Source organism: Dufourea novaeangliae, unplaced genomic scaffold (assembly GCF_001272555.1).
Source record: "Dufourea novaeangliae isolate 0120121106 unplaced genomic scaffold, ASM127255v1 scaffold16, whole genome shotgun sequence".
Taxonomy (NCBI): Eukaryota; Metazoa; Arthropoda; class Insecta; order Hymenoptera; family Halictidae; genus Dufourea; species Dufourea novaeangliae.
Genome location: NW_015373891.1, coordinates 4222938 through 4235995, shown reverse-complemented (window position 1 = coordinate 4235995; position 13058 = coordinate 4222938). Strand labels below are relative to the sequence as shown.

The window sequence follows — 13058 nt, the reverse complement described above, 5'->3', positions numbered from 1 at the left end:
AAAATAAGAAACGCAAAGGGAGCAATTTCTGATCACATAAATCATACATACATCTATATCTCACTCTGAGCTATCAAATTTTGACTGGTAAATTTCAAAATAGGTAATAATTATTCAGTAATTTTTTTGGCAAAAAAACCTTTTACCATAAGAAACTTATTATATGGTATTTATACACTAAACGTATCAGGAATTTAAGTCTGAGCTCCTCCACTCGAATTCCTAACTCGGTCCGTAAAGCAAGACTTCTCAAAAAAATCGAAACAATACACAAAGAATACCATTCTCTGACTTGAATAAAAAATTATCCAACTGAATTTTCAAAGGGAGAAAAATGTTCGCTCACCTCTCGCGGTGGCGCTGGCATCTGCAGAAACCAAACCATAGTAGTGTTTCCCAAGAGCCAACAGCTCCTCGTGCGTGCCCTGCTCGACTACTTGTCCCTCTTTAATAAATACTATTCTGTCGGCGTTTGTGATCGTGGACAGTCGGTGGGTGACGACAATGGTCGTTCTGCCCTTTGACGCGGCGTCCAGTGCTCTTTGCACTGTCGCCTCGCTGTGAAGGTCCAAAGCAGAGGTGGCTTCGTCCAGGAGAAGTATGGCAGGCCTTCTAACCAGGGCTCGCGCGATGGCAATTCTCTGTTTCTGACCACCGGAAAGCTGCGATCCTCTTTCACCTACGGGGCTGTCATAACCCTGAAACAAAGCTCCACATTAATAATTTCTTTGATCTGTTTAAACAGGAAATCCTGAAACGTCCTCGACGATATCGTTTCAAATATTCTATTATAGAAGCACAAATGGAATTCCGCAAATACAATTATAAGACACTCAAATTTATCGATAATTATCGGCAGACGAGCGACCACTGCCATTTGCACGTTCAATTGGCACACAGGGAAGAGGCCATCGAGGTCTCTGCGGTTTCAAATAACGATTACTTGATTAACGGAGGGACCTGTCGCGTCTACGCTGCATATATGCATCGTGGAGATTTAATAAATTTAGGAGGAAGAGCACTTTGCGCTGCATCGATGTATCTAATACCGTTTAATGCTCTGCCTCTCTGCACTCGTCAGTAGTACGTTACGATCGACTGTAACGAAATTTCGACATTCTCTTTCGTAATTATTATCCTCTATTACATTTTAATCTCTACTATTTAACCCTCGGATTACCGACCGTTCGGCGGTTCCGCAATGGGGAGACTCGTGATGGCTCATATTTCGTACCACCTAAGTATATGATTCTTTGCTTAGAAAAACTGATATTTCCAACTTTAGCCATAAATAAACAAAATATGTGCGAATGAAACAATATATTGATGGTTTTCTTTTAGACACTCTGAAATAAAAATCACATAAATAAAAAAAATTGAAACTAAACCTGATTTTATATTATTATCTAAACTCCAACACCTCTTCTGGTAAAAACAGAAATTAAATCTGTATTTCCGAACCAGGCGAATATGTCTTCTAAGTAATTTTAGGGGGGTGATCATCAAACTCTAATTATTATATAGCCGTCACACTAGCATAGCCTCTTAATCGCGATTCGATCGGCATGCACGCGAACGAAACACGATTCCCAACGTTCGCATAAACTTTCACGAGCGTGATCGGCGTCGTTTCGTGAACCAAACGGTCGAACGGTTCTCCATAAACTGGAAAACTGTCCGGTTCAGTTGTTCCCGCAGCCCTAAACGCGTCACGGGATACGGACAGCCGCTAAACACACCGGTGGGCCCGATGAAACCATCGCGGATATCGCCTCCAACCCCCGCTGATAATTCGGTAATAAACGCCTAATCGCTGACGCGGCCGTAATCCGGTGGATACTGTTATTTTCTCGCGAACGTTTTAACGGGTTGTTTACCCTGTTTGCCCGCGTGTCCCGTGGATCGGCGGTCGCACCTGAGACTATTGTTAACTAGCCGCGTACAGCGGTGATGATCCACGTTTATCCGAACGGACATTCGTGAACAAGCGTTTGCGATCAAATGTTTCGATTAAGTAACGGTGAAATTAACGATGATGACTGGACTCGATTATTTAACGATGGACCCATTGAGCAAGTCGAAATAATTTGTCAGTTATGCATTTATAACACTCCTTAACTTGGAAAATGCAACGAAATCAAGATTTTAATGAAGATTAATACTATTGATATGTTATTGCTAACGCAGTAAAGGTTGTAGTACCGAATTTGAGATATTGTATCATTTTAATTTTTAAATATTCGTACCTAATATTGCGAATTTGCATAAATTTCCGCAGTCCAGTTTGGAGAATACAATTTCGCCGATCTTTTTCAAGTTTTATTATGATATGAAAGTGAAGGAATTAGTTGATTTATACGTTTGTCAATTCTGTAAAATTTGACATATTATCGTTGGTAGTTCTAGTGTTGAAGGCTCCATCTAACTCATCAACCTACAGATCGTATTTAACCTAGGAGTTGTCCATATTAAGTCATACAAAAAAGTAGGTTATTCTGGATGACTGCGTTGGGAAACAATATTTAAAAACTAGGAAGTTCATATTAGGGGTGCCTAATATTTTTGATCAATACTGTATTAGGGGTCCAAACGGACCCAAGCACCGCTGCTGTATGACCAGTAAAACCGTCCGTTGTTCGAGGGTTAAAGAGCAGATTTATTATCCCAGGACCATTAAATACAAACCAATCATCAAAGTATTACTACATATTATTTATTCTTAGTCCAACGTTGTAATACCACATTATTGTTATATCAATAAAATAAATTATTTCCAAAAGGAAGAAGAACTTGTTAAAAAATATATTCCGTCCGTCGGAGGATTAAAGTGAAACTACATTAGACCTGATTCTCGGAAAGAATCGATCAACCACAGTCGATGATTGACGAAACGAACGCTACATTTCAAGCAATAAGGGTCCTGGGATTAAAATTCGACGTATAGATTCACGGTCCATGGGCACAATTTTAATTAGTCGGCCCTTCGTCTCCTGTTCGCAGAGATTCCGTGATCTATCGGAAAAGAGGAGAATGAGTAGAACGAGTCGAAAAAACTTTCTATCGTATTACGTGCGTACGTTCAAACGGCGAGTGTTCCTCCTCCCTCTATCTCGAAAAGTGACCGAATCAATCGGGGACCGTCTGTCGCGACGGAAGTTGCAGAAGGACGGAAGAAAAATTTCGCTCAGTCGGCGAACGGGAACGGAATAAGAGAAAAGGGTTCCGGACACACTCACCTCGGGCAGTTTGCTGATGAAGTCGTGAGCGTTCGCTTCCTTCGCGGCTTTGATCATCTCCTCCTCGGTAACGCTGTCATTTCCGTACCGGATATTCTCCCGTATCGTTGTGTCAAAGAGCACTGGCTCCTGCCCGACCACGCCTATGTATGAACGGAGCCACTGAACGTTCAGCTTCGATATGTCCACGCCGTCCAGGAGGACCTGCACGAGGAAATGGAGCAAAGGAGAAATGAAAGAATTGTCTTTGACGGTCGCACGATGCTTACACTTCAGGATCTCTCGGCGTTTACGCTTCTTTTCAATACGATCGTCGGTATATTCCACGGTAATCGAGTGTTTACGATAGTGTTGGGACTAATATCGTATTTATGCTAACAATACCTGGCCGTAAATTTTGATCAGATAGTATGAAAAACGTAGATTCACATTCAAATATTGTTTTAGTTAAATTATTCCCTACTAATTTAACTTTTCAACATCAAATTCATATTATGTAGGTTTCAAAAAGACTCGATAATTATACGAAAGTTTGGATATCTGTTTAGTACTTCGACGAAAATATCGGTACCAACTTGATACTTCTATGAAAGTATCAGTCGATATTTGATACTTGAGAAGAATATTGGTACTGCTATAGCAACTATACTGTTGTTCACGGTATCGACGATTACTAAATAGACAATAGAATTGGTATCGATTGGTATCGCTTCGTGAGACATCAGCATTGAAAGTTAATACCAAGTATCCCAGATTTTGATGCCTTTCGATATTTCCCACTAAGTACTTAGGTATCAAATTGTTTGAGTATCATCGTATCAGTCCCATCTATCATCCATTGTCTTATTAGCATTAAGACACTTATCAAACGTGAAAGAAACTTGAAAAACCAATTATGGGATTTAACACATGTTGTCCAGAGAATATTAAAATTCACCAATCAATAAATATCGCAATCGATAGTAATAATAATAACAGGAACCATTACGTTTTCCGTAGTGAAAACAAATGTCGTAATATGTATGAACAGAGATGTGAATCATTAGACGACGCCTTCTGTTTTGCGTGGTATATAAACTAACATATTGTTGGTAAAATTTCATACATCAACTTTGAAGTATTAAAATCGTGGTAAAAAAAATAAAGAGAAAGGTGCACGGGAACAATCTGATCGCTCATTTCCACGCAAAACCAAAATACAGCAAAGCTCTTAAGTTATGGCGTTCATCCGTCCGATCAAAGGCTCTCCTCCCCTCCACGCGAAACTTCCACGATATCCGCGTACAACGCGTAAGGATCTTCGTAAGACCTCCATCCTCCTCCATCTTTTTTTCCCCACCCTCGATACAATTCGCAGACGCGGTGGCAGATCCCGCGGAGAATTTTCAGAAGCAACCGTATCTCCACGGGAATACGAAGGGCATGCAAACGGAATCCGAGTGGCCTCGTCGAGCTAACGAATTTTCCACGGGTATCCTTTTTATCGGTGGCAGCGCAACGACGACGTGGAAAATGTAAATGCGGCACGTAAGGGCTTGCGCCCGGTTCCGAAATCAGTATATGTACCGAATATATAGAGCGTAATATTTTTCGGGTACGGTGGAGACTGCGACGGATGCAGAACCGCCCCTCGGAATCGTAAAACTTTATACTGCCGAGAAAACTAGCCGGGGCCTGCGCTGTTATACCAGCGAGAAACTCTGCGAACTTGTTCCGTAAAAATCCACCCCCATCCCCCCTCTGTCGCGTAGCTGATACACAGATGTAATAATGGAACATTCGCGCCCGGGATATTGTTAAGCCCCGCGAGTCTAATAAATAAATTCTGAATTTACGGTCGAACCGACGAACAGCGTCGTAATTTAATCGTACGGAAAAAAAAAATGGCGGATCGGGGTGAATCTCGTTCGTCTCGTTGGACCGCTCGTAAATCTTCTATCTCATGCTCACGTCGGTTAGGATTGTGACCATCGTCCTTGTGGAGAACGTGCATCGGGGGAAGATCGAGGGGAAATCAGGACGACGTGGAAGATCGGACTGATACGGCATGTATTAATGGTACTCAAACAATTCGATGGATAAGGGTCACGTCGACTAACTTCGATCGAATTTTAAACAACGATTAACATAGTTAACTGTGTAGTCAACAGCAGAACTTATGTATATAAGCAGAACTTATGTTAATATTATGTATTTTTTTCATATCTACGAGTGTATAATAGTTTTTCTAGATTATACAATATCTTGTATAGATGGTGTGACAAAAATTTGAATGTGCATTTAGACACTTATCGGTAAAATAAGATGTCATTGGTCATTTCATTTGTCTCTTTCATTTGATGAAAGATCAAGTGGCTGGAATTGCTAGTACAATAGAAACTTACAAAACTAATTTCTTTCGAATATTTGAAGAGGGTTAATCGGTCAAAGATTAAAAGAGATGGATTTTATTATGTATAATAACTAGACTGCGGATTTTATGCATTTATACCCTATGGGGCTTTGTGAAATACACTAAAAGAAAATAGTATCATCAGATTCAACGTAGTTTCTATTTTATTCTTAATCCAATAAGATATTTAACAGAAGAAAAAAATTCCTACTTATGCATATGTCTTTATGAATAATTTTATAAAATGTTATTTTGCATAAAAATCCGCAGTCTAATAATGACATTATAATGGAAATGATTACATACAACTGTGATAAAGGTAAGAAGAGTCGTCAAATGGCGACGAGACATGTAATATATTCAAAAAAACCACAAAATGTTTCTTTGGTAATTTTTAAATAATTTGGGAATGCAAGGGTTAACTACGTCATTCTTACTCTAATGTCGTAATTTTTTAAAATTAATAAAGAGTAATAGAACGCTGGCGCTTTAATAAGAGGCAAGCACGTTTTGAATTTCAACACCCGTCCCGCGGGCCATTAAGAATTACGTCCAAGAGAATTTAGGAACTAGATCCCCTTCCGTTTTAAAGAGCTACGTGTTTCAAACTTTTCCGACAATGAACATGGAAACTGCACGGTTTATGGGTTCGTGTTTGTAGGTTTTACGATGTTTCTTTGGGATTATACTTACGTGTCCTTTAATGGGATCATAGAGACGCTGTATGAGCTGCAGACAGGTGGATTTTCCGCAGCCGGATCCGCCGACCAGCGCCACCGTTTCCCCGTGATTGATCTTGAGATTCAAGCCTTGCAGCACCTTGACGTCCTTTCTAGCGGGATACTGGAAGTGCACGTTAATGAACTCGATCTCGCCGTTGACGGATGGCAGCCTCTGGCCCTCTTTACTGAGGCTGTCGATATCCGGCCGGCGATCGAGCACCTGAAAAATGGCCGCGGCCGAACCCCTCGCGACCGCGAACGCCTCGAGATGCGGCGATGTCAGACCCATGTTCTGAGCACCAGCCAGCACACCGAAGAACACGATTACTAGTACCGCGGGCGTGTACTCCTTCTCCTCTTTCGGTCTATCCTCCAGGATCAGCTGGACACCGTACCTGTGATCAGAAGAAAATTTGGATTTCGGATCTAATTGGTTCTGGAAGTTGGCAGAAGAAATGTGATAGAGCAACATAGGTGTATTCTAAGGCTATGGTAAGATTTTATGCTTGGTAAGAAATGGTTTTTAGAGTTTTCTCTTGCAGTGAACTATAGTCGGATATGTTTTCAAGTCGAAAACTAACATGATTGAAGACTAGAGATTTTTTCTAGAACTAGGTAGATGTTATTGTGCCAATTATTTATGTGGCAAGAATCCGAAACAGCTCATTCTAGGTGTCCTGGTATCGTCATATACTATAGTTATCAATTAAGTTTTCTTATACCGATTTGAGATAGACTTTTTATGTATCGATTTTTGAAGTAACTGTACTTTTGAAACAACTGTAGTTGGGTACTGAAGTTCGAATTATTTGAAATGACTCTTGGATAAAGCATCTGGATCTTCTTGGAATGATGAGTTGGAACGGATAGGTGCACTGAAAGGAGGATAAGATTTTATAATTAAATATGTAGGAATATAATGTGTTTTTGTCACCCTCTTAAACATTTCAAAAACCCTTCCTCTTTTATAGAACCTCCTGAACTTATCAGCTTTTTTACCTATTAATAATTATGTTCTCAAATAATCACTCTTAACAAATTTACTGCCACGGTGGTCTCCAGTGACCGGAGCCATTAAATTACACGAAGAAATATTAAATTTCCAATCAGTAGCAGTTACCATCTCGTAAATATAACTAGTAATAAAGTAATAATGAAAGTAATGGGTGTCCAAGTCAACATGCAAATACAGGACCGAATGTATTTTAATATAATACTGTCCCAACAGTAGAAACTATAGCAGTCAAACTATTAAATTATAATTTAACTTCGTGAACTTATCAAATTATTCCCCTATTTCACTTGGACTTGCAAGGTTATTTCTCTATACACCTACTTTCAAATAGACTTATATTTTTAGACTCGACAGGTTGTTCCTCTTTTCAACCATGTCATGTATGAAAATACTACTTTACGCCACTAAATGGCACAAAAATCACAAAAACAACCACCTCATCATGTTTCTCCTCCGTGGTCTTCACGTTACAAACCATTCTCTAAGAAAAAAATACCATGACAGACGTCGTACCAGAAGGCAACAGCGTAGCTGATGTATATGATGAACCACATGACGCCACTTCCCACGCCGGACCACATTCCACGTCTTGTGCCGGTCCTCTCCGCGGGTACCAGCTTTTCCGCGTATCTGTCGACCTCCTTCTGCTCGCCGTTGAAGGCGACCACGGTCCTAATGGCGCCCAGCACCTCCTCCGCGACGGTTCCGGCCTTGCCGTACGCGTTCAATTCCTGCGCGGTCAAGGAACTCTGCACCTTCGCCACCACGGCGGTCGCGATCACGATAATCGGGGCGCAGCTGAGCACCACAAGCGTCAACTTCCATCCGTAAATGAAGGATATTATGATGGAAGATACGAAGGAGACCAGCAGGTACGTGAACACGCCGAGCTTCTCGCCGATACCGTCCTTCATCTTGTCCAGGTCCCTGGAAAAGGAGAAGAAAAGTGGAACTGTGAGAACAGGTCACCGTTGCGTACCGAATTGGATAATTCATTTTTTCCCTCGCAACGTTATGGACCCTTGGAATATTAGTAATTGCAGCACTTTCTCTTCGTTCCTACTACCAAATATTATTTTCAACGCTAAAACATAAGTTGAAATCACGCTGGAGTTTCGACACCATGACTCAAGCTCAAAAGGGGATACGGCTATTCCACCAACTTCTCTAATATAAAAAGACAAGCTATATCGCAGTGTCCGTTTTTACAACTGCATATTCCGAATCTTCTAACTATTGTCATGAAATTGTAATTGTTGAGAAATGTTGTTTGAATGTTTGTGTTGCGATTCACCTGCAATTTCATCGAACCTCCTCATAACAACGTCGAGGCCTCGTTCAGGCCTTCTGCCGTTTTATATACGTCCACGGACGCAATTAGAACCGTTCGTATGACTTCCCGCGGCGGCTCTATCGAAAGTTGTTCCGGACGAAAATAACACGGGCCGCGGGCAGCCATTCAGCGGATTAATTAATGTTTGCGTTATCTTCTGTGGTCGCTCTCGGGTCACCTTGAAATCACGCGACGATCTTCGAATAGAAACCGTGTTCGATTTTAGTAAAGATTCGATGGTTGCTTCTTGATTTAAGCTCAAAACGGGAGACGCGTTTTTCTGTGACGCTTATTGCATAATGTAAACCAGATAGGTGTGCACGTCAAGCAGCTCCTTGTTTGACGTAACAAACTATTCCCCTTATAGCATAGATAAAAGTGATGTGAAGGTAAACAATCATTCTGGATGATGAAACATCGCTATAATTATTAAGTCACTTCCTTCATATTCAAAAATACACCTGAATTATTTCTAGAAGCTTCTCATACTTTAATCGAAACGAAGTTCCGGGTGATTATGATGTTTAATTGTGCCGTGCAACAATGTGTGAATACTTGCATGTGTCTTAACAAGTAATCGCGTGTTAATCCTGGAGCTAACATTGCCCTGAGTCCACATATAAACTGTTTCGTGTTATATAAAAGAAGTATCTATGCCACAGTGTATATTTAATCAGGAAAAAGAAATTCATTTCCAAATAATGTAAGGTATCTTTGACCCTATTAGAAATTATTGGAGTAAATTTCAATGTAATTATTGAATTTAATTTTTTCTTTTAATTAGCGAGTTCTATTAACGTTTTTGTTATCAAAGTATGTACGCGATTAATTTATGAATCACAAAATCGCGGACCAATTTTCATGGCTACGTTCATTAATGCACCAAACGACGTTTCAATCCCCGCAGCTAGAGACGCTCGGCCAGCGGGGTCAGGTTCATAAAACTTTATCGTGGTCCCGCGGTGGCGCAAATAAAATTTACGTAATTGCCATTATAAATGAACGCCGACCGCCGCTAGTTGCCGAGCCAAGGTGGTTCTAATGCCAAACGATCCTATAAACTGGTCTGATATACATATTCTGCGGTGCTATTTGTAGCTGTCTTCATTGTCTTCGCGGTGATCTATGGGAGACGTGAGTCACGCCGCGTTTGCACGCTTGTTCCGGTACGGTAGAACAGTGACTCGTAATTGAGTACAGTGAAGAATACAAATATTTAACCGTGGGTGACGTTAGAAATTGATCGAGATGGCTGACTGCATTACTTATACGATTCTTTGTTCTTTTATATGGTCTGATTCCAATTTGATTTCAAGATGACGTTCAACCCTAGTAATTGAATTCGTTTGATATACAAGTCAAATTCGGGGAATACATTCATTTTTTACTAGATTCTTATCTATGAAAATTGTTTACGCCTAATTAATATCGAAATATCAATAACCAACAGTATTAAAAAGAATTAAGTATGAAGTAGTCGAAAATAAGGAATACGTATTTTTTTTATCAGCTGAGACGTGACTTTAAGGGGTGAAATCATCCCTCGAAGTTTCGACGCGAAAGTACTATCTCGAAAACCAGATGAGACACGTGAAAACTTCTGATGGACGAGGTTTGCGGCTTTTTATGTACAATAATATGGTGCTAACAAATTGTCCAAAATATAATTTGTTTATAACAAAAAAATTTCGAATCGAAACTTCGAGGGGTGGTTTCGCCCCTTGAAGTCGCGCCTCAGCCGATAAAAAAAAATACGTATCCCTTATTTTTGATTGCTTAACAGACATACGGAGTTTCATCAAAATCGGAGGGGGACGCTTTCGTGCCTTCCCTTATGAGACATGCGTACCTATATGTGAATAATAGTTCGGCGTTAAACAATCTCATCTATAATGAAGTGTCAAATAACCATTCAGGTCCACACATCTTATTATTATTTTCTCTATGCACCTATTATTACCGAATAACTCAAGAATGCACTCTTTCGAGTTTAACGCTCACTCAGTTCCATTTCGCAATCGCGATTTATCGCAGTTGTGCAACGGGGTACATTGCACCAAACACGCCTCCCGGAATAAACGTCGTTGCGCAACACCGCTGTCTCTCCGGTGGCCGTCTTAATTAGCCCCGGTTACGAATCCCGTATTCTTGACTTTTCGACAATTACGCGGCGGGTCGACCGCGACAGCAGAGACATTGTATCGGGTGCGGGTATACCTACGGTCGCGTCAGGGGGCTCGCGGGCGGCCACCTGTTGATGGCCGGATTCCGTTTCCTGAACTTCGCCCGCCCGCACGCCTCGAGTCCCCGCTGCCACGCGTTTACATCAGCAGAGGACACATCCAGATCGAACAGACGATACCACCCCCCTTTGAAATGGGATCACCGTTAGAAAATATGGCTACTACGGATACCGCTGCCATGAGAGGAGCGCGTCAGGGGCTGACGCTCGTTTCAATTGCTCTCGAGTCGTTCGTGGGAAAGCTGTGTAATGCAGCGATTTCATGGAACACGTTTACTCGCTAACGAATTCACTCGAGGATAGTAAAGCTGTTTTCTGGGATTATTAACCTTTTAACCCTCGGAGTACGGTGACCGGGTCCGTTTGGACTCGCATGTTTAAAAGCCTTATCTAACTCATTGATTCGTAAATGTAATTTAAGCTAGGAGTTGTTCATATTTGGTCGTATAAAAATAATACTTGAGGACTATTCAATTATGCCTTTTTTTTATTGTTTTTAGTATTAGATGGCGTTAGCTATGTTCAGATGAACTGATCTGTCTTTATATGTGTGTATTTTAGAAAGAAATTCTTCAAAATATCCAGGCATTCTTATAAAAAGCTAATATTAAAAGTGTCGCCATTTAATTAATATCGGTAAGAAGAATACTCACTCGGTGATCCTGCTGGCGAAGTTGGTCGACGTGTTGATGTCGTACCACGTCATGTCCTGTCTGAGAACCGAACGCAGGAACATCTTTCGGACCCTGGCGATTTGGCTGGAAGCCGCCATGTTCAGGAAGTCCACGGTAAATATAGCGAAAAAGAACTGTATCGTGGATAATGCCGCGGAAGACACTCCGAAGGCTACCGAATCGTCGTAAAGCGCGATCATTCGCTCCTCGTACGTAGAATTTGGTCCCCTGCAACCAGAATCATTTCAATTTATCGTATCTACAATATAATGATGCATTTATTTCTATATAAAAAATTAGGAGCAACCGTAACAATATAAATATAAACATAAACAATTTAACCCTTCTGGACCTGAGTTATTTCTTTCAAACCAAAAAAAATTATTTGTATATAGTTATTTCTTGGATGTCAGAAAATGAGGAAAATTGAAAAAACAAAATAATGAAAATAATTGTTTATAAAGAAAAATTAATATTAATTAAATAATTTATAAATATTATTTTCGAGAATGTATGCACCTAACAGGAAAAAATTAAACTACACGATACGATGCTATATTGAATTTTCAGGCTAATAATATGACAGTTACAAATGTTAATAATATGATGAGTCCAAATGGGATCCTACGATCGGAGATGGTTTATAATTAATAGTATAATTCTCTGTGATATATTTTAAAACAAGGGAACTATAGTTAATCCCATATCAAATTCGCGATATTCGTACGAGATCAACAAGTAAGTCACTACAGTGGCTTCCCCTTAAAAAACTTATTAGAGAAAAGCCACAATAGCGGCGGTTCGTTCCAAAAAAAAACCCCAGCAGGAGACCACTAAGGGCTAGTAGTAGGTAAAAGGTTAATAAATTTATCCGTAAAGAATTTAAACCTTACGTCGCTATACCAATCCCACAAAAAAAAAAATAGAAAATCCCAGTGTATTCGTTTTAACACTTACAAGACCTTTCCTCCTCCGAACCACTTCATAATGAGGGTCGGTGTACTCGTCTGATTCTTCATGTTGCGATCCACCAGCAACGTGGTGAATTCACCGTACTGGATCGTCGATATCGGTATGCAGAGGCCTGTCAGCGTTCCCATAATCAGGCCGCCGAAGATCAGCATCAGCTCCCCGCATGTTGCAAATCGAAACTGCGAACAACCGAGGCGATACCTCTCGTGTTGAAACTTTACGAACGACGCGATCAAACTGAAAATCAAACTTTCCACGAGTCTGGGGGATGGGGTGTGGTTACGCGACGACGACGACGACGACGAAGGTTTAATTAATCGCGGCCGTGGTTCGACGTTATGTTAATTATCCAAGCGATGGCATCCGCCCGCATAGGGGGGAATTTCGCGAAATTCCGCGGAGCCTCGGCAATTTGTCGCGAACTAGTCGAAAATTTCAGAAACATATTCGCGGATGATTTAGTGCCCCAGCG

At 40.7% G+C, this 13058-nt stretch overlaps 1 protein-coding gene across 1 annotated transcript in view; it reads right to left on the bottom strand.

Annotated features, from left to right (window-relative positions):
• Positions 1 to 13058, bottom strand: part of LOC107188703 (multidrug resistance protein homolog 49) — a 116609-nt gene that overhangs the window by 10844 nt on the left and 92707 nt on the right. Inside the window, exons 9-14 of the mRNA XM_015577048.1 lie at positions 12572 to 12765; positions 11594 to 11842; positions 7879 to 8292; positions 6322 to 6745; positions 3237 to 3440; positions 347 to 698 (exon numbers count right to left, since the gene is read on the bottom strand). Coding sequence (XP_015432534.1) covers positions 347 to 698; positions 3237 to 3440; positions 6322 to 6745; positions 7879 to 8292; positions 11594 to 11842; positions 12572 to 12765 — 1837 coding nt within the window. The remainder of the gene's footprint in view (positions 1 to 346; positions 699 to 3236; positions 3441 to 6321; positions 6746 to 7878; positions 8293 to 11593; positions 11843 to 12571; positions 12766 to 13058) is intronic.